Below are 22,138 nucleotides of genomic sequence, written 5' to 3' on the forward strand. Positions count from 1 at the left end.
ATAGAGGCCAATGGATAGATCATTTTTCTAGGAGATTGATCATGTAAGGAAGGAGTAGCAGAGAAGGGCAATATAATTGGGGTTGAACAGAGCATGGAGAGAGATTACCAGGTGCATTTCCTATTGGCCATGTGTGACTCAGCACCCTTGAACTTTCAAGATGAAAAGCCAGTCTTGAAGGACTCGTCCTGTGCCTTCCAGAGGTTGAAGCAAACCCTCCTCCTACACTGAGGCAGAAAAGATGTTAACTCAGTGCATATTCAAAAAGGAATATTGTGTCATTTTTGATGGGCTGAGAGTGCTGAGTAATGCAGAGACAATAACAACCTATCAGGGAATCTCTGGGAATTAGATGGGTTTTTTTGTTTCCTTTTAAGAACGAAAGAGATGTGCTCATGATTGTAAGCAGTAGGGAAGGGAGCAGGTGACATGAAGAGACAAAAAGTTAAGAAAAAACAAGGGAGGATAGAAGGCACAAGCTATCAGAGGAGAAAGGAGCTTTGATTAGGGGTCCAAGTAGAGGGGCTGATAGTTGCAAGAAAAAATGCTGCCTCTTTTTTCTGTTCTTCCACCACCCTCTACCATCCTGGAACAAAAGAAAGGAGGTGTGTGTGTGTGTGTGTGTGTGTGTGTATGATGCAGAGGTGATTTAGAATACAGAACTGTAGAAAATTATAAATTATCAATAGATATTTTCAAACTTTTTTCAGTGTTATGCTGACTTCAGAATTCTGGCAAGGGGGAAGGGGATAATGTGAGAGGACTCAGTATAAAAGAGAAATCTCAAAATAGGTGCTGAAGGACAGGAGATAATGAGTCACAGAAGAGTTCTGTATTTAGTGGCAAGTCTACAGTAACAGATAAGGCAAGTGGTTATTGGAATGTGGTAAGTGATGCATGTCTCCATAGGTCAAGAAAACAAGGGATTTTGACATTGAGGTCAATTTAAAATGGAACTGATTCATTATTAGGTCAGGATGCTGAAAGGAAAAAAGTGAGGCAAGAGATGAAGTGAGGAACTGTAAAAATAAGGGGTCATTGAAGTAAAGGAAATAGAGTGGAAGCCATGTTATGATGCTGGACTTGGAGTCTGAAAAATATCGGTCTGAATTTTGCTTATTTAGAGCTATGTGGCCAGAGGCAAGTCCCACGATGTCTAAGAACTTGAGACAACTCTCTCAGATTTAGCTACTGAGTTATAGTTGGGTTCTCACCTGCTCTGGGACTTTAACTAACAAAATCATAGGTCTTTAACAGATTGCTGTATTGCTTTGAGTTGTAGCATGGTGATGATCTTAGGTGGTTAGTACCTAAACTCTAGAACAGGATTAGGCAATCTGCATCCTCAAGGCTACATGTGGCCGTCTAGGTCCTTAGGTGAGGCCTTTTGACTGAGTCCAATTTTTACAAAACAAATCCTTTTATTAAGGGGATTTGTTCTGTGAAGTCTAGATTCATTCAGTCAAAGGTCCACACTTGAGGACCTCACACATGTGGCCTCCAGAATGCAGGTTCCCCACCCCTGCTAGAAGATTCTACAAACCTAGAAAGTTATGGGTCCATCAATGGACAGTGACTTAGTCACTTGGTGACCATCCTAACCAATAGCAGAGAAGTCCATCACTAGTGTGACTGTCACCAGGAGATGGTTCTCCTTTGAAAGTGGTCCACTAAAGCTTGGGTGGCTGGATCAACTATTTCCACTGATCAAAATATGGAGAGTCAGTAGGGAACCCTGAGCCCATGTAATCCATTCATTGCAGAGATGAAGAATTTGATGTGAGAATAAATAGTGGAATGAATTGTCCAGGGCCACACAAGTCATTAGCATTAGTAGCAGGCTTGGTCCCAGGTCATATGCCCCCAAAATCAGGGCTCCTTCCATATTACCATACTGCTTCTGAAGTCATGAATCCTCAAAGTATGAAGTGCAGGCACACATTTGCACATCAGGTATGATTAGCAACACAGCTGTTTATTGTACCCCAAATTCACAAACAGTGGCTATGTAATACAAAAGAAGATCATCCCTGAGGATATTTGAAAACAAAAGAACAAATTAATATGGGTTTTCTGGGGAAATATTTTCAGATCATTTACACACACCCAAAAATTGGAATTGGGGCTGTGAATCAGAACATGGCTGGAGACATTTGGGAGAGGTTTGCACATAAGTATCTAAAAGGCAGTCCCTATTACAAAATTACATACAAGGTACTCCACTAGCCTGCCTTGCCTCTGGAAATTAAGAAACATTTTAATCAATAAGTGAATTTTTCTTTCCCTCAAGGGGATTCCAATCAAAAACATGAGAGTATTGAGTCCAGAAGATGAAAATAGCTGGCTAATTTACTAAATGAACTTTTTCTTCTTTCTTAGTGAGGAAGAAAGCATAGTTGGTAATGTGGTGGAATATTGATGAACCCAATATGGTTGTTCTTCATGCTAATTCCATTTGGATCTCCAACTGGTTTGAGAGTAAAATTCTGTAGAATAGAGGTAAAGAACAAAAACAACTCCATCCTCGCCAGGCCCTCTCCAAGACAAGACCGTTTTCCTAGAAAAAAAAATTATGTTTAGAAACCTTCATAGAATATCGGTGTCAGCCAAAGTGAAACAGACTCATTGGACCAGTACAATAGTGGGAAAAGGAGTAAAAGAGAAGGATGTGAAGGGGCAGAAAAGATGAGAACTATTAAGGTGAGTTATATTTCAGCCAGTAATAGTCACTAGGGGAAGGAAGGAATTCCTTCTTCACACCATTCTTCCCACACTGAGCCCTTATATAGCGGATATTGAAATGAAGTCATAGTTCCACTAAAATAAGAGAGCTGGAAATCCACTCAAGAGGCTCAGCTCATCTCTTGAGGGTTCTGAGAAAAAAGCCAAGCCATGGGAACACTAGAAAAGATAGTGTGTCACATGCCACAGTGGAGCAGCATGAAATCTGAAAAACTTTTAGGAGGAGGCTCAGGCAGAAGGGAAACAGGATTCTCCTTTTAGAGTGAGAGGTAGAGATGGGAAGGGTGTCTTTTTACCAATGGAAAATGGCATGAAGTAGTCACTTTTCTTGAATTTCCCATTCTTATCCAGGAAGTGCTGGGGATCAAACTGGTCAGGGTTGGGAAACTCTTTGCTGTCACACAAGACTGGGGAGAGCAGTGGGAAGATTGTTGTGCCCTAGAGGGAAGAAATTCCAGGGGAGAGTCAGTTATCATCATGAATATCCTTTATATGCCAGTACCAAAAATCTTCAGTGATTCCCTATTGTCTCTAGTACAAATGGTACACTGCTTTGTGTATGGTACAGACTTGGATGTCAAGCCATTGAGAATCTGTATAGGCTGTAGTCTAGCTTTACAGGTTAGTGTTCCCATCATGCCCTCCTTGGAGTTCTAGCTAAACTGGTCCAACTACTGTTCCCCATCCACAAGGCTCCCTGTCTGGCCTTAATGCCTTTGTAATGGCCATATCCCATGCCTGGAAGGCACTCCTTTCTCACGTCAGCCTTTTAGAATCCCCAGCTTTCTTCAAAGATTGGCTTGGGTACCCCCTCCTACAGGAAGCCTTGGCTAAGGTCCTGAGCTCTTTGTGCTCTCTCTACCCTCAGTTCCTTGGTCTACACTTCATGTCTACACCTGCTGCCTGTAGGACTCTGGGAAGGACATGTGAATTGTCAGTGCCCCAGGCAATGTTTAAAGCCTCTAGGGGAAGATCAGGCTTCCTCCTGAAGGAGTTTCTTCAGCAGGAAACCACTCTTCCAATCAAATCACAACTTGGGTCTGAAGGAAAGAAATAATTATTTGGATATACTTTCCTGGTTCCAAATTGTACTCACTCCAGGAAAAGCCAAAGTCCTCAATAGTAAAATACCCTTCTATTCTTGCCTTGCGGCAACAGCACTTGGACCAGCAATTGTCACATAGTAGGTTCTTACTGACGTTTTGATGATTTTAACTGAACAATGCACTCAATGGGGCACATTAAACATGAAATTAGGGGGAATGCTCCCTTCTTATTTCTTGGAGGGAGAATAGTTTTGCTCAACCATTGCTAGGAAACTTCAATTTAAGTCAATTAATTTAATCAGTGCTTACTTAGTACCACCCCCCCCAGAAAGCAGTATTTTAGATCTAAAAACCTAGGTTGTAGTATCTGCTCCATCATTTTTAAATGACCTTAGGCTTGTCATTTGACCTGAGACCCAGTGTCTCCATTTGCACCATGGGACAGTCAATAGTTTTTACACAATCCATTTCACTGTCTAGTAAGAGGAAATGAAATAAACACAAATTTCACTTAAACAATCTCACTTTGTTATTCTCCCGGTACATTTTCTTTCCAAAGTGTTACCACAGTGAATGAGAAGCAGTGAGAACCAAGATAAGTATATACTTTCCTCTCATTTTTCATTCAGCACCACATCCAAGTAAGCCTCATGTAACAAAGACTGCCTTATGGAGAACTGCACGTGAGATCATGACAATGAGACTTGATTTTCTCATGTCTAAAATGTGATCCCTGGACCAGATGATATTTAAGATTTCTTCCAAAACTAGATTCCATGATCCCATGGCTACTGACCTTGGGCAGGACATACTGTTGGAACTGGATGTCCTGGGTCACCGCATGGGGCAGGTTCAGAGGGATGAGGTCAATGAATCTTTGCACTTCATGCACCACAGCATCCACATAGGGCATATCTTGTCTGTCCTTTATGGAAGGAGCTCGATTACGTCCAATCACACGATCAATTTCCTCATGAATTTTTGCTGCAGGAACAAAAATACAAATAACCACCGAGCTTCCTGGTCCCCTGGAAATGCTTCACAGAGCCTGTGCAGAATATCTGCCTGATCATATGACCTGAAATGATTCTCAGATGTGCTCAGTGTCCTCTTTCTACACAGTGCAGGAAGCAATGACTTTTGCAGCAATAATGCGATAATTTTCTGTGCCTTAGTGGATAGGAGTCAGGACTGCATTCCTCTTTAGACACCATCTGCATAAATTCAGGCAGGGCATTAAACCTGTCTGAGCCTCATTTTCTTCGTCAGAAAAATGAGGATCATTAATTATCTGTCTTCTAAGGTTCCCTACATCTCTAATCTATTATTCCAAGATTTGTAAAATGGAAAAAATAACTGCACCTCCCTTAGAGGGCATCAAATGAAATACTCTACGTCAAGTGATATGCAAACCTTACATCATTTATATTGATGCCAGCTATTACTGTCAAAGAAAGTAGATGCCTTCATATGAATTTGATAGAGCTGGTGATGACATTATCACCTTGATTTAAACCATGAACCAGGTATGTATCTCAGCTCCTGTCTCAATATCCTAAGCTGCTGAGGCATAGAATCTCAGTGTTGGAAATAACCTGTTTTTACCTAGGGCCATCCACACTTGAATGGGATTCCTGTTTCTAATGGACTGAATAAAGGGTCACCCAGCCTGTGCTTGAGAACCTCCAGTAAGCAAGAATTCACTGTTTCCTGGACAAGTGAATGAACTTGGGGAGAACTTTAATAGTTGGCAAGTCTTTCTCTTACATGAAGTCTCCATTTGTCAATTTGCAACATCTATCCATGGCTCCTAGTTCTGCCTCTTTGGATACAGCAGAACCAGCCCTGGCAGAATGTAAGCCATTTGAGGAAAGGAGATGTTTCATTTGAGTCTTTGTATGCTATGCATAGAGTTGAGAGAGCTCAGTGGGAACTTTATCCATATTTGTTAAAGTGAATTGAATTCCCCACGACAAACCTTCACATACTTAAATAACTATCAGGTCTTGCCCAAGTGTTCTGTTTTCTAAAATAGGCCTGTGGGAGTCATACAAATCTAAAAAGTGGAAATGTGGGGCCAACCTCTGAGCTCGTACAGTGCTGGGAAAGCAAGCCTGGCCTGTAAGCATGGCAGTTCTTTTACTTTACCTTGGACCTCAGGATGTTTCAGAATGAGCAGCAGTCCATATCTTAGGGTACTGCTGGTTGTCTCTGTTCCTCCAACAAATAAGTCTACTCCAGTCATTTTTAGATTCTCTAAGTCAAATTCAGACTGCGGATTATCTTTTTCCTAAAGGAGAGGTATAAAATAAATGAAGTAATGAGAGACAGTAGTGAAAGGCATTAGTAACCATACGAAGTACATAAACTTTGTCCTAGGAACCCTGCCCCACCTTCCTTTCCCTACCCTAAGAGACTAGAACTTTCCCAATACCTTCAGGCCTCCACTGCCCAACCAAAGGCTTGCACTTCCCAGGCAACTTTCTTCCCCTCAAGCAATATGGCATAATAGATAGAACACTAGATTTTGAATTAGGAAGATATAGATTTAAATCAAAGAAGATTGTGTTATTCACCTGAATAACTAATCCTGCAAATATGAGCTTAATCATGCACAAAATAAGATTGACTAACAGCCTCAACACTGAAAAAAGAAAAATTTTGGAAAATTAATGAACTCATATCAATTCAATTTTCAATCATGAGTGCAGAGGACCAGTGATGAAAAATGCTACCTGCCTTCTAAGAGAGAGTTGTTGGACTAGTATGTAAAATGAGACAGATATTTTTGGACATGGCCAAAATGAAAATTTCTTTTTCTTGATCATGCTCATGTGATAACAAGAATTTTGTTTATCTTTACTTCATTGGGTGCGAAGATATAAATATTTGATAAAAGAAGATAGCCTTATAGAAAAAAAAAGTGTATTTCAGGCATTTCCTAAAAAGAATTTCAAAGTGAATCAGGTATTTGACCTAGAAAACTTCAAATCAGACAAGCATAAGGTAAATAAAGAGAAAAGTTTAATCAATGGAATAAACACTCTCATGCTTTTAAGGCAATTCAACACTATTTTTAAAAATTTCCCATTGGTTTAGGGCCACTGAAATAAAGGCAAAAAATATAGAGGTAAAAGGGGCAATATGGTAATACATCTAGGGAGGGTCTTGGTATCAAGCTGAAAGAAAGTTTCTAGTGAACATTTCAACGATCAGCATTTAGGTCTGTGCTGTTTAACATTTTTATTAGTTTTTAAATCACTCAATCAACAAATACATGAGATATATCTCTTATGTGCCAGGCAGAGCATTGAGTAGTGGGGATATAAAGGGAAAGGATAAAAATAAGACTGTCTCTATCCTCTAGGAGTTTACGTTCTATTGAAGGAATTCAACGCAAGTACACATGGGATCCTTAGAAAATGAACACACAGAGATTTTTGGGTAGGACACTAACACAAGGAGAAATAAGTGAAGGCTGCTTGAAGGAGGTAGCAGCCAAGTTCAGAAGGACATTAGGGCTGCTAATAGTTGAAGAAAGTGAGTGAGAGCATTCCAGGCATGGGGGCCAGAGTGTACAAAGGCAAAAAGGCAAAAGATGGGCGATCACGTACAGGGGAAAATAAGAAGGCCAGTTTGCCTGTACCATACAGGGTGTGAGGGGGAAATGCATAACCAGGCTAGAAAGAGAGGCTGGAGCCAGACTGTGAAGGGTATTAAAAGCCAAACAGATGAATCTGTGTTGTGTCTTAGGAGCCCTGAAGCTTCCTGATCACAGGAATGGCCCAGTGAGTCTCCCACTTCATGCACGTTAACTTTGTAGATTTGTGAAGAATGAATTGAGAGTCGTGCTTTACATCCCACTTCTCCTGTTTAGAGTTTACTTTGTATTCGTTTACATATTATCTGCCCCTTCAGATTGTAAGCTCCCAGAGGCCAGGGGCTCTCTTTTGCCTCTTTTTGTGTCTTCAGCACTAAGTACTTGGCACGTAGGATGCACTTAGTAAATGTTTATTCATTCATTCCTATTACCATTCTCCAATACAATATCCTCCTAACAGGAAAGCCCAGATCATCCACCAAAGCAGAACTCTTTTAATTTCATTTCACTTAAAGAGTTCAGATAAGGGACAAGGTCAGACCAAACAAAGCCCGGTTATTAGAAGGTAATGGAAACATTAGGGGAAGTGGATATCTTGAGACTTTCTGATGTCCCTGCCTGTACTTTGAAGAAAGTGATTTCTTGGAATTCTTGGAATATGAGCCTTGCTCAATAAACAAGGTGCTTCACCCTTGCATCCTACCTGCTGCATTTTGGAGAGGTAGCAGTCAATGTAGTCTTGAGGATTGCTGGGGTCCAGTCTCTTTTGATGCTCCTTCACTCTTTCCAAAATGAAATGTTTCATTTCCTCTATATTTCTAGAAAATATCTTATGCTTTCCAGGGAGGTACACTCTGAATGCTGGTAAAAAGTTGTAGAGCTACACCCCCCAAACCCAAACAAACACATGTGAGTTTATTGTCATAAAGAGATAACTTCATATCCCTACTTACAAACTATTATGTTCTATTCAAAGGCATTGCATTTCTTTATAAGTTTAATTAATTTTTTTCATAACAAAAAGTGTTTTCTCTCTCATCTTTACTACATATTGGGAAAAAAAGAAAAAAATCTCTTGAAACACATATACATAGACAGGCAAAAATAATCCCCACTTTGGCAATAGCCAGAAATGTTTGAGTCCATGCCCTCTCTGTCAGAAGGAGGGCAGCATGTTTCATTATGGTTCCTCTGGAATCATGGTGGGTCCTTATGTAGATCAGAGAACTCTAGCCCTGCACAGTGTTTGTCTTTCTCTAGTTTTTGTTATTGTACAGATTGGTTCTGCTCACTTTACTTGGAATACATTCATAAAGTCTTCTTAGATGTAAGGCTTTCCCTTTCATCATTTTTCACAACATAGTAGAATTCAATTATATTCACATACCATGATTTGTTCAGCTCTACCTCAGTTGATGAGCAGCCCCTTAGTTTCCTGTACTTTGCAGCCCCCCAAAATAATCAGGACAGTTTTTTATGTAACGTCAATTTTGCTTATTTTCTTCTTTTTGATTTTTTGGGAGCACTGGCCAAAGATTTGTGTTGCTGGTGCAAAGGACATATATGAGTTGCTAATTAGGGATTGATAGGTCCAAATTGCTTTTGGGACTGCCTAAACAATCCATAGCTACACCAACAGTCTGTCAATATGTTTATTTTCCCATTGTCACTCAAACATATGATACTTAGTTTTGTTTAATACATTTTGAAACATTTGGATAGAAAAATCAGGACTTGCCCACATTTCTAAGAAAGTCATTTGAGACATTTTTGTGACAAGCTTTAAAGTGCAGTAAAGGGGTAGAAATATAGGCTTTTTAAAAAGGCATCCATTAAGGAAGAACTTGGTATTGAATATGAAAAAGGGGGAATTTCTAGCAGCCATCAGTAGGCAAAGCATCTTATCCTAATCGGACAGAGCAAATTTTAGGGTAACATGCAACAGAATTAGGGAAATCAGAAGTCACTGGCCTCATTGAAAGTTAGGGAGTGATAATCTCATTTCTCTGATTGAAATGGGCATGGAGCAGAGAGAGAAACCTAGGAAGAAGACCAGGTTTCTTTCTCTTCCAGAGATGGGATATTAACAGAGTACAATGCTACCAATTGCACCCAGTAGGGGTGGGGGGTGATTAGGACTGGGGGATGACAATTAATTAGAGACTTCAGAAAAAGAAAAGCTCTGACTATCAGGGAAGCTCAGTACTTGAGGTGAGAGGAAAAGAAAGATTCTCTTTAGAGCAGGAAGTGTATAATCAACTTCTTTTTATTTTATTTTGTTTTTCAATTAAGAAAAATTGTCTCTTCCTGCCACTTGAATTTAAGATATTAAAAATTCTTGTAATAAACATGAATAGTCAAGCCAAATACAAATCCCACATTGTCTACGTCCATAAATGCATGGCTCATTCTGCATATTCAGTGTGTCACCTCTCAGTCAGAAAAAGAGCAGCACACTTCATAATAAGTCCTCTCGAAGCAATGTTGGTCATAGCATTGATCAGAATAATTCAGTTTTTCAAAGATTTTGTCTTTACAATGTTGTTGTAATCAAATAAAATGATCTCCTGGTTCTGCTCATTTCACTCTGCATCAGTTTATACAATTCTTTCAAGGCTTCTCTGAACCCATTCTTTTCATTATTTCTTTCAGTAAAATAGTATTCTATCAAATTAATCTAATATATTTTTTCAACTATTCTCAAATTGAAGGGTATGGCCCCTCAGTTTCCAGTTCTCTACTACAACAAAAAGTCACTAAGAGTATTTTTGTAAATATGAGTCTTTTTCATTTTTCTCTGATGTATATAGGGACTAAAATTAAGAGAGAAATTGCTGATTGAAATGGTATATAGTTTACTAACTTTTGAGGCACACTTCCAAATGGCTTTCCAGAAGGACTCCACCAACATCATATTAATGTGCCATTTTTTCTGCAGCTCCACCAATATTTGTCATTTTCTTCTTTTATCATCTTTGCTAAATGAGTGTGAGATTTACTTTAGTTTTCATTTTTCTAATTATTTGTGATTTGCAACAATTTTTCATATAGCAGTTTGTAGCTTTGACATTTTCCTTTGAGAGGTTCTTGTTCATAGTGTTTGACCACTTATCACTTGGTGAATAGCTCTAATACATTTGAATCAATTCCTTATGAATTTTGTCATTAATATCTTTATCAGAGAAAACTGATGCAAACATTTTCCATCAGGTAATTGCTTCCCTTCTAAGTGCAGCAACACTGATTTTGTTTGTGCCAATAATTTTCAACTTTATATATCAAAAATGATCTTTTTATCTTCTGTGATTCTTTAAATATATTTTTCATGAAATCTTTCCCTACTTACTGATATGAAAGGTAATCTCTTCTTTGTATCTCTAAGTTGTATGTGATGTGACCTTTTATAACTGTCATGTATAAATCTGAAGCTAATTTTCATATACAGCATGAGGCATTGGTCTTAGCATTTATTTTGCCACAATAGTTCCTAGTTTTTCCAGCATTTTTTTGTCATAGTGAGTTCCTACCACAGTAACTAGTGTTTTGGCTTGTGTGTGTGTGTGTGTGTGTGTGTGTGTGTGTGTGTGTCCAGCATTAGGATATCAAGTTAGCTTGCTTCTAAATGTAGTATACTTCAGTTATTTAACTGATCTACCTCTCTATTTCAAAATTAGTAAGAAATTTTGAGATCTGGTACTGCTACTCTCCCTTCTTCTTTCTTTTCTTTCATGATTTCCCTTGTAGTTCTTGACATTTTGTACTCCAGATCAATTTTATTATCATTTTTCTAGCACTATCAAGTAATCCTTAGATTTGTATAGCATTACATGAGTAAATGAATTGAAGTGGTATTTTGTTATATTAGTTCAGCCTACCTATGACCAATTAAGATTCCTTTAATTATTTAGGTCAGTCTTTCTTTCCATAAAGCGGGCTTTGTAGTTGCTGTATTCAAACAATTCCTATGTGCATTGTGGTAGATTGATTCCCAAGTATTTTATATGTTCTATAGTATTTTTTTAATGAAATTTCTCTTTCTATTACTTCCTATTCACTTTTATTGGTAACATACAGAAATATTGATGACTTTGTTAAAGTTACTAATTGAAAGACTAGTTCTGGGTTTAGCAGTAATTGATGTTTCCGCTACTAAAGTCTCCCAATTTTGCCTAGTCCCAGTATGGAGGTGATCCTGAGATGTCAAAGGATCTGGAAGCTCTTACCAGTGTAGAAAGGCTTCCAAGAGAAGCTAGGGCATGCTCTTAGTATTTTGTGTGTGTTTCAGGACCAGTATGTCTGAAGGTAGGCTGTATAATGAGCTTTCTCACTATAACTTCAACTAAATGAGTTTGTGCTAATCAATTATTCATCCATTTAGGTCAATTTGATGAATACTCATAAAATACATAATGCAGAGCAAAATATTAGGTGCTCAGACAGATACAAAGTTTCCAAAAGATACAACCCCTGCCCATATTGAGTTTATATTCTAGAAGGGGAATAAGATAAATACACATAGATGACTCTTAAACAATACATGATTGGTACATCAGAACCAATGTTCTGATTGGTTTCATGAAGTAGGTGGCATTAAAGTTTGACTTTAACTCAACAAGTAAAAAGGGGGCCTGAAGGACACTCAGGGAACAGGGGACAGGGTAACAAAGTCACAATGTCAAAGAATCACAGGATTTAATGTGAGACGGAGAAAGATCCAGCTTGGCTCAGCCATAAAGTACATGAAAGAGAGTAGTATGTAGATCAAGCTTAAGAGTTAATATGATGCCAAATTTAGAGGGTCTAGAATGCCAAAGAGAGTACTGTTTTCTACTTCTTGGGAAAGCCTAGCTTCTTTATCTTTGTAGCCTCAAACCTAGGTACTTCCATTCTCTTGGTGGCATTGATGGTTATCAGATAAAAAGGGACAGGGTAGTGAGTAAAGAGCAGAATCGTCTCTGGCTCCTATAATATTGAAGATGGAAACTCAGACCTCATTTTTCACCACTCATTTTCCTTGTCAAGAGTGACTGGAGGCTTGGGCTGACTATGGTGCTGAAATTCACAATATCAACAAAAGGACTTAAAGATGTTAAAGATTCAGGTTTCTTGAAAAATTAATTCTCATCTGTTTTGTGAAGATGAGGTTGTCTGTTCTACAGCACAGAATAATTAAGTGGAAAGATGATTGGATTTGGATTAAGAAGATCTGGGTCATCACGTATGATCTGTGACTTACATGGTGATTTCATGTAAATCATGTGAATTCTCTGCACCTCAGTTTCCTCCTCTCTGCAGTAATAATAATAACAATAACAGCAGCAAAACCTAGCATTTATGTAGAATTGTAAATGTGCCCAACATGCTTTAAATATATTACCTCATTTTAGTCTCTCAAAACTTTGGCAGGTAGGTGCTTTTATTATACCCATTTTACAGACAAGAAAACTGGTCTTACCTGTGTCCATGGTAAGCTAAGCAGCCGAAAGTTTTCATTTAACAAGTTCATCAGTTTTAGAAATTTCTCATCATTGTAATCGAATCGATCATGGAACAGGATAGAGCAGATCACATTGCATGGGGCACAGTCAAGGATGAAGGTGGGATCAGTGGGCTGACCTAGTGAAGAGAAAAGTTGCCAGAGGAGGAAAAAACAGCTTTAACTGAAATGTTTCCAATCATGTAGGAACTGGGCATCTCTTCTATCTATACCTGGATATTGTGTTTAATTCCTCCAAGGCTAGAGAATATTATTGTCCTGGACAATTCCCTTTACCCCTTATAAGGAAACTAGATTAGCTTATAATACTGAGTATGAGAAGAGAAAAGGGAGTTCTCTGGCCCAGGAGAGTGATTGCCTTATCAGTGGAACAAGATAGAAACTATCAGAATGACTTCCAAAGCAAGAAGTATTCAGGACTTAGGATGAGTGAGCAGTTGGACCCCACATGCCCCGGAGGAAAGAACTAAAAACTAACCCTTTGTTTTCCTGAGCTCCTCCACCAGGCATTGGGCTTCTTCTTGAACTCTCTCTTCAATGTTTCTCTTCCCCATCCCAAAGTTCCTTAGGGTCATGAGGGAAAATCTTCGTATTTGTTTCCATCTCTCTCCACGACTGAAAACAACTCCTGGACAAAAGAGAAAAAAAGGACATTGGTCATTATAACACTGGAGGTGGTGGAGGGCACAGTGTTTGGGGCTTAATTCATTGATGAAATTTAATTTTATTTAACTGAAACCAAAATACAATACAGCATGGTAGATATAAAGTACCTACCCCAGGAAGGTCTTGTCCTACATACTGAGAAAAGACCAGTAAATATGAAACCAGTAACTATGCTCCAGGGGTGAGCGGGGGTTACATTCTACTGGATACACTCTGCCATACCCTTTTGCTTTTCAATGTCTCATTTGAATAAACAAAACATACCTTGTCCTCTGATTACATCTTCAAACAATGATACAATTCCTCTCTCTAGAAAACGATCTCCTTGATCAATTAGAGCTTCCTTCATCATATTGTATCCATGTAGCACCACGACAGGTTGGGTTCCAAAATAAACAGTATAGATGGGGCCATATTTTTCACTCAGCTGTGAAAACAATGTCAAGAAGTAGGAAGAAGTTCAGTGTGAAACTTTAGAAAGTTGGAATTTACCTCCACAGCTACCTCATAACGTGCCTTATGTATGTGTGCATTTATGTACCTATACATTCACTGGACCATATGTTGTTAATGAATTCTGGGCATACGAAGGCATAATCTGTGGGACACCAAAGTAGTATTCTCATTCCTTTTAGTTTGCTCCTTGAGAATCCCTGTCACTAATATGGTACTGTATTTTTCTCAGATAGTTTCCCTCTGTGCTCCATTGGTAATATCTAGTGAAAAGAGGGTGCAAAAGGGCCTGGTGTTGATTTTGGGTAGATGAATCATGGGAAACTTTTAGGAGAACATGGAAAAAAGCCACAAAGGATGCAGGGAGGATTGTCATCTCCTAACCAAAGCTATCTACTCTTGTGACCTCCCCTCTCATTTCTTAAATTTTTACAGTATTTCTTCAGTCATCAACACTCAACTCCAACTGATCTCTCTAAAGTTACTAATGATCTCTGAAGAGCCAAATCTGATGGCCTTATCTCAATCCATATTCTTCTAGACCTCTTTATGGTAATTGACACTGTTGACTACCCTCTCTTCTCCCATATATTCTCTTTTCTCTGGGTTAGTCTAATCTCTCTCTCTCTCTCTGCCTCTCTGTCTCTCTGTCCCTCTCCCTTTTACCTGTATGATTGCTCCTTATCAATCTCCTGCCATTATATAAGCTCAGGTCTGATCATTTCACTCCCCTGATCAACAAATTTCACTGCTTCCCTATCACCTCTGGGATCAAATGTAAACTGTTTTGGCATTTAAATCTCTTCACAACCTGACTGGAACCAACCTTTCCATTGTCATTATTCCTCTTCCTTTATTCCATGGTTCATACAAATGGGCCTTCTTACTGTTTCTCATTCAACACTATCTGCCATCACCCTGCTTTTGTAGTCCACAAGCCCGGGATGCACTTCTTTCTTGCCTCTGACTCTTAGAATTCCTAATTTTCACAAAGCTTAGTTCAAATGCCACTTTCTACACAAATTGTTTCTTGACCCATCCCCTAGCTGCTAGTGCCTTCCCTTATAAATATCACCTTACATTTATTTTCAACATATTTTTACATGCTTACTTTGCAAATTCTCTCATTCCCCCATTGCCTTACTTCCCCAATCTTTATCCACACTAGAAGTTTGTGTCCTCAAAAGGGGTAGCTGCTAAAGTTCTCTGAGTTGTAGGAGGAGAGTGAACACAAAATTATTGTACCATTACAGTGAAGCAGGTATGTAGGGATACATGTGGTGAGGACAATTAGAACTCTGGAACCCATGTGGGGTCTGCCCTCACAAAGGTTCACAAAAAGGGTTGAGTTGGAAGGCGGATCTACTTATAAGCTGAGCTTCTCTGAGAATGTTTTACTGGACCATCGTGCTCTAAGACTAGCCCATTGCTAAGCCATACTGCTTCTCCACTGCAGGTCAGGTGTATATCTGCTGGACTGGATTGGGTTGCCTTCTGTTACTGAGATGCTCCAATCCCAGGCTGTTCCAGGGTAGTGGCAGTGAAGAGGGTCTTTCAAAAAGGGCATAGATCCTTACTTGGGAAGTTATGAAAGCTCCTCCAGTTCTCCCATGTCTGAAGTGTGAGGGTTTTCTGCCTTTCAGCCAACATATGTAACTACAGAGAGGTATATAGAAGCTCTCCTTTATTAACCAACTCTATCAAGCACCAAGTGTCAGTGCATAGAAATAGTCATTCTTCCACTAGAATTTGAGTTTTCTTTGAAAAAACTCTTTCACTTAAAGACCTCATTCTGCTGTAGGATGATTAATGAGCAGTTTACTAAATCCTCATGTCTACAGGTTAAGTGATAGCCTGGCAATGTGTGTTTGTCAAATAATCACAAAACAGTTCTTGGTCTCAGGTTTTCCCAAGTCTTAATTGCAAAGTTCTCATTTTGGTACAAATGAAACATTGGGACACAAAGTCATGAAAAAATTAATGCAGAAAAGACACAGAGAACAGGTAAGGTGGAATGATGGTTATGGAAGGGTGAGTCATCGAGGGGGGAAATAGTGAAATGATGAATCAGTATTGCTTTTTTCCATGTGGACCCATTAACAGTAGGAAAATTTATTGAACATAGACTCAAAGATTCAAAATTATATCCCTTATATGAAGGAAAAATAGGAGGAGAGGAATCATAGTGGCAATTGTTAGCAAAAAGATAGGAGAAAAAGTGGTGGCATGGGTAGCGTGAGCTATAGGAACATAGATCTAAAGAGAGAAGGGACCTTGGAAGGTATATTATTTCACAGATGAAGAAACCAGGGCCCAGGGACAGATGTAAAGGCCTGAACCCAAAGTCCTAAAAGTAACAAAGTACAGAGCCCTTCTGACACTAGACCCCGTGTTCCATCTACTGTACCACCCAGCCTTCCTCAGTATTTAATGAGTCAGACAAAAAAAAATCTTTCAACATGCAGTACTTGCACTTCTTTCAACCATTTTTACATTTTACTTTTTGTATAAAATTGGAAACCGATTAAGAACTTGAAGATTTGAACATCTGGCAGTTTTATGGTGAAAGACTTTCATCCAAGACATTAAGAAGTATTTCCTTGGAGTTAGGATGTAGAAGAAGATAAAATCCTGGTCTTCCTTAAGCCTTGGTTATAGTTTCCTTCATCCACTGCCTTGGCCAGAAGAGGATATCCTGAACTTCTAATGGTATAAGAGATATTGGGACTTCCCATAAGCATCATAGCAACATTATTGGAATAACTGATGGCAGTGTCTATCTCATGACTCAAGGAAATGACACGATAAAGAAAGGCAGCTTCAAGGCTGTACAAGGAGACTGGCAGAAAAACTACTAACACTTGAGGAGAAAATCTTAAAGAATCCATAAGAGAGCCTTTTAAGAATGTGAGTTTCCCCTTGGCCAGATGGGTACTCTTGAGCCCATTTCCTACTGGACTATATATCTACTTGGAGGAAAATATTCCACAGGTTTCTGGTGGGATTTTCCATATCAACAATTGTTATTATACTATCCTTTCCCCAAAACAAATAAGGTCTACCTGACTATTTATTTTAACCAATAATCATGGTACAAACACGCCAGTAGGGGGTTCATGAGTTGTTAGTATTAGAAAAACTCCCTTGAACTCCTCAAGACTACAGCTAGAATGTGTGGAAGTAAGAGATAGCCAAGCCCTGGATGACACAGTCTGCTGGGGTGAGTGGGGGTTGAGAGAGTAGGTCCAGAGCATTGGAGACAAATACACCAATAACAGATTGGAAATAGTATATGAAACTGAGTTTCTGTTATGTACAAATGGGTGGGTTTGATTGGTATTTTCAATTTAATGTGATAGTAACAAAACTGCCCTGTTTGTCTATGTCCTTTTTGGGGATCTTCTCTGTTAAAAAAATTCACAAAAATCACAAAAAAATTGTAACTCAATTAGCATGATTATGTGTTGAATTTCATCACTAAAAACTTATGGAATGTTTTTGCTTGTTACAGATATACCTACATAATGTCCTTTATTTTGCCTTTTGGCCTACAAAGCCTAAAATATTTACTATCTGGTCCTTCATGTAAAAACATTGCTGACTCTTACTCTAGGCTGCCAAGACCTAGCTTTTGTTGTACATTTGAAAATGTTTCTTAATTAATTCAACCCAAAATTCCAAGGCAAAACAGTGCTTGTATGAACCTTATACCACAGTAAAATCAATGGAATGACCACTAACATTATTTGAAGAACAAGTAATATCAAGCAGCTTTATACACCTCTTGTGATTTCAAAAGTTAAAAAAATGAATAAGAAGCAAGATCTCCCTTACCATGAAAATCTGCAATGAAGATATGGTTTTAGCTCAAACTGTGATTCCACTAGAAAACATTGCTTCCGCCCTTTATTTAAGTGGAAAAGAAACTCCCATATTCCATATTCCATTAATTGTTCAGTTGAAGAGGTATCACTTTCCTATCTCTGTCAAAGGATATAAAGTTAACCTGGTATCGTCTGTTCTGGATGCAGATAGCGTGGCTCTTTGGTATCATTGTGTCCCTTCCTTGATGTTCACCAAACATCTTTTTGTTGATCTATTATCAAAATTTCCCAAAAATTGACATAAAATGCCTTGGTCTTTATTTTACAGACTCTATTTTTTCTCTTTTTGATATTTGGCTTGGAAACAATTTGAGGCTCATGACTCCATAAGACATCAAGAAATAGTAAAACACAGTCAAAATTCCCCCCAAAAAATGGAGGGAAGAGCAAGTAAGAGGTTGAGCAATCAAAAAATTTCTGGAGACCTTTCTCTTCTCCATGACACTGGTCTCTTCTGCTTCTCCTGATACGTGTCTGGCTGCTTATTGTCAATCCTCATTGCTGGGTCATCATACATCTCTTTCCCACTAAGCCTCTTTTCTGGGTGATTTTTTTTTCTTTCCACTCCCTTGGAAATTTCATGACCTGCCATTATGCTCTCTAACTAGGTGACCTCAGCACCCATGGTTTCACTGATCATTTCTAAGCAGAAGACCCCCACCGCAATATGACCAGAGAATTTATCACTTTTGAAATCCAGGCTCATGTGACCAACTGTTTACAAATGATTTCTCAACCTGCATGTCCTGTTGGCATTGCAAATTTAACATTCTATAATGCAACTAATTTGTTTTTCCCTAATACTGCTCTTTCCTCCAAACTTACCTATTTTTCTTGAGGACATCCAAGAAATGAACTTCACTAGGAAGCATTTCCATTCACCCTGACAGTCACAGATTTATATTTGATTCTTCATTCTTACCTACTATACAAATCCAATTGATTATGGTCAAGTCAAGCAGCTTCTATCATCATGTCTCCCACATCTATTCTGTCTTACCTCCTCAATTGTCCACTGACCCAATTAAGACCCTCATCCCCTCTTTCTTAGACTGTTCTTTTTTTTAAAAAAATTCTAATATTTATTTACTTATTTATTTTTAGTTTTCAACATTCACTTTTATAAGATTTTGAGTTCCAAATTTTCCGCTTTTTCCTTTCCCCCCTCCTCAAGAAAGTATGAAATCTGATGTAGGATACACATGTACATATTACACATAATTCCACATTACTCATGTTGTAAAAGAAGAATCAGAAGAAAAAGGGAAAACCACAAGAAAGAAAAAACAAAAAAAGAGAAAATAGTATGTCTCTATCTGTACTCAGACTCCACAGTTCTTTCTTTGGATGTGTATAGCATTTTCCACCATGAGTGTGTTGGAATTTTCTTCAATCATTGCATTGCTGAGAAGAGCTAAATCTATCAAAACCAGTCATCACACAATGTTGGTGTTATCGTGTACAATGCTCTGCTCGTTCTGCTCACTTAACACAGCATCAGTTCATGTAAGTTTTCCCAAGATTTTCTGAAATTCACCTGCTTGTCATTTCTTATACCAAATATTATTCCATTGCATTTATATGCCACAGCTTGTTCAGTCATTCCCCAATTGATGGACATCCCCTCAATTTCCAATTCTTTGTCACCACAGAAAGAGCTACAGACCACTATTCCTACTTCCATCGCAGCCTCCCTCAATATTAGCCTTGGAAGGAACCTCCTGGCAACTGCTTCTGTAGATGCCAAGCCACAGCTACTGAAGACTAGAAAAGAAAAGTCTCACCACCAAAGTCCTGGGAACTATCCAATGGTTCAATATCAGAAAAGGTATGATTTTTATCAGTGGAATTGACACGAGATATGCTGCATTAGCAACAGTTTTGTTGATTTGCCCTAAGGAGCACTAGGCCTTTCCAACTAACATGAAGCAGAAATCTCTTACTCTGTGTTACCTCCACAATACTGAGCACATAAGGGACTTAATAAATGATATTTTTATCCATTCTTTCAGTGGCCTCCAAGTTCAATCCCCTAATTCTAGTATTTCTCGTTTGCAATGAATAATCTGCACAATTAACAACTTAATACTCCCGTGCACAGTTCTGACCATATCGTTCCTCTACTCAAAAGTCTGCAAGGGCTCCCTGCTGCCTCCATAACTTGGCACTTAAATGTCTGCACAGCTGGCTCCAACCTAATTGTCCAGATTGATTTTGTATTACCCCTCACCCCAAACTTCACATTCTTGACAAACTCCCCCCACCCCATAGCTATATTATTTCTCAAATACTTACCTTTACCCAGACTGCCTCCCATGCTTGGCATTCATTCCCACCCTCTCTTCCCATCAGAATCTGTTACATCCTTCAAGGTCCAGTTCAGGGGTTCTCTTCTACTTGAAACTTTTTTGGGTCCCCCAATTACAAGTCCTTTCTCTGTCCTCTAATTACATTCTACTTACTTATCTACGAATTTGTTGTATCCTAGGAGAATGTAAGCTCCTGGAGGACCATATGTTTCTCTCCTGTGTCTGACACAGTACCTGGCACATACTAGGTCCTGAAGAAGTTTTCATTGATTGAACGGGTTATTTTTCTCTTGACATCTCTAGAGCCTAGTATGATGCATTGTACACATGGTAAAGATTTGGTCCTGTTGCTGAATTTCTTCTTCTGCTACCAAAGTTTTGACAAAACAGTCAATGCATGCCTGACATCATTGCTAATGGAGATATCACTCATAGAGCCCTTGACCCACACCACCCATGACCTAGGACTCTAAATAATCATGAGTCCTGATTCACTTATTCATTTGAATCCTTAGTGTCTCTCCCCCTCCAAAACCCAAGTAGCTAGGATCCAAAACCCAAATCCAGCCCCTTTACCTGTGAGAATGATGCAGCGAGGTTCTTCAAATCTAATTGCAGGATGTTGCCAATAAAGGGAAGAGGAGTGGGACCTGGTGGGAACTTTCCTTTTTTGAATCCTTGGCTCCATAGAGACAAAAAGGTCAGGAAAATGACACAAGCCAGGAGGGCAGTCGTGGTGAGTCCCCAAGCATCCATTGCCCTGAGAGATGGTCCTACAGCTCTCAGAGGTACCAGATTAGTTGCTATGCTTTTATATTCATTGGTAGATAACAAGGGGTGGGAATGCCCAAACAGACGGTCCTTCTGGGCAATCAGGAATAGTTTTCCATTAACTTTGATTAGTTTAGTAGGCAAGAGGTTGTTAAAGAAATGTCTACAGATTTATTGTTTGGTAATATTTTCCTGACTCTAACCTGGCCCTGAATTGCACAGGGAAAATGGGGGTATGCAAACATTTTGTCCAGCTCATCTTTTGGGAGGTCATGGGTTGTCAACAATCCGGTTTCTGTTGGCCTATAGATATGTGTTGAGCTAAAGAGAGAGCAAATATCCAAATTCAGCCTGAGAGGATATGGTTATACAGTCTAGTTTCTAAGATCCTGCAGACTTGACCTCGTATTAAAGAAATTAATTGCTGTCTTCTTATGTCCTAAGCTACACTGGGCTTAATTGACTTCTTAACCATGCTTGTTCTTTCTCCACCTTGAAGAACATTTTTCTTGAGAGAGAAGATGGCAGCAAAATAAGCATTGACACGCTCTGCCTTCTTTCTGTCCTCTTTGGGTAGTGGCCCATTTGCCCTACGGGCTCCTCCACCTATCTATCCTTCCCTTCTTCTTCTTACCTTTGGTATCCCCAATAATTGTACACCCTTGAATATCTTCTGAGCTTTAGTCTTTTTGACCCTGATCTTTCAGTTTTGTGCCTTTTCTAGTATCAGTCTTTGATAATACTCATCTTCTGACCACCCTTGGGATATGCTCTCATCAACTAATGACACTTCAAGCAGAGCATGAAGCCGTCTCTCTCACAGACCTCCATGGATTACCTGCCCCATTCTAGCTTGGAGAAAAACCATGGTTCTCAGGTTGAGACTGTAGCCTTAGGTAGTATTATTCTTAATGGTCTTCCACCTTGGATTGACATGGAATGCATTTCTCTGCTAATACTGAACTTTGCTTTCCTCTCAGGTGCAAGGCTGAACATCACATCAGAATGTTCAACTTGCTCTGTGTTTGACTTGTCCACAGATCTTTAAAGTTTCAAAGATAACCTAATGTACCATCAATGGTTAGCACACAGGAACCACTTCAAGAACTCTACACACCTGGGTAGGGTCTCAGCTAGTTACCATTCACTTATCACCCTCTCTTCACTTC

The 22,138-nt window shown here is 39.1% G+C and overlaps 1 protein-coding gene across 1 annotated transcript; it reads right to left on the bottom strand.

Annotated features, from left to right (window-relative positions):
- Positions 1-1,949: 1,949 nt before the first annotated feature.
- LOC114026891 (cytochrome P450 2C23-like) lies at positions 1,950-20,993 on the bottom strand. The gene is made up of 9 exons (XM_027840654.1): positions 20,775-20,993; positions 13,817-13,979; positions 13,365-13,514; positions 12,845-13,005; positions 8,093-8,269; positions 5,937-6,078; positions 4,585-4,772; positions 3,039-3,180; positions 1,950-2,557 (listed from the first exon to the last, which is right to left on the bottom strand). The coding sequence occupies exons 1-9, from the start codon at positions 20,952-20,954 to the stop codon at positions 2,376-2,378; spliced, it is 1,485 nt and encodes a 494-aa protein (XP_027696455.1). The 5' UTR covers positions 20,955-20,993; the 3' UTR covers positions 1,950-2,375.
- Between the last annotated feature and the right edge of the window lie 1,145 nt (positions 20,994-22,138).

The sequence above is a fragment of the Vombatus ursinus genome, unplaced genomic scaffold (assembly GCF_900497805.2).
Source record: "Vombatus ursinus unplaced genomic scaffold, bare-nosed wombat genome assembly UNPS02014847.1, whole genome shotgun sequence".
Lineage (NCBI taxonomy): Eukaryota > Metazoa > Chordata > Mammalia > Diprotodontia > Vombatidae > Vombatus > Vombatus ursinus.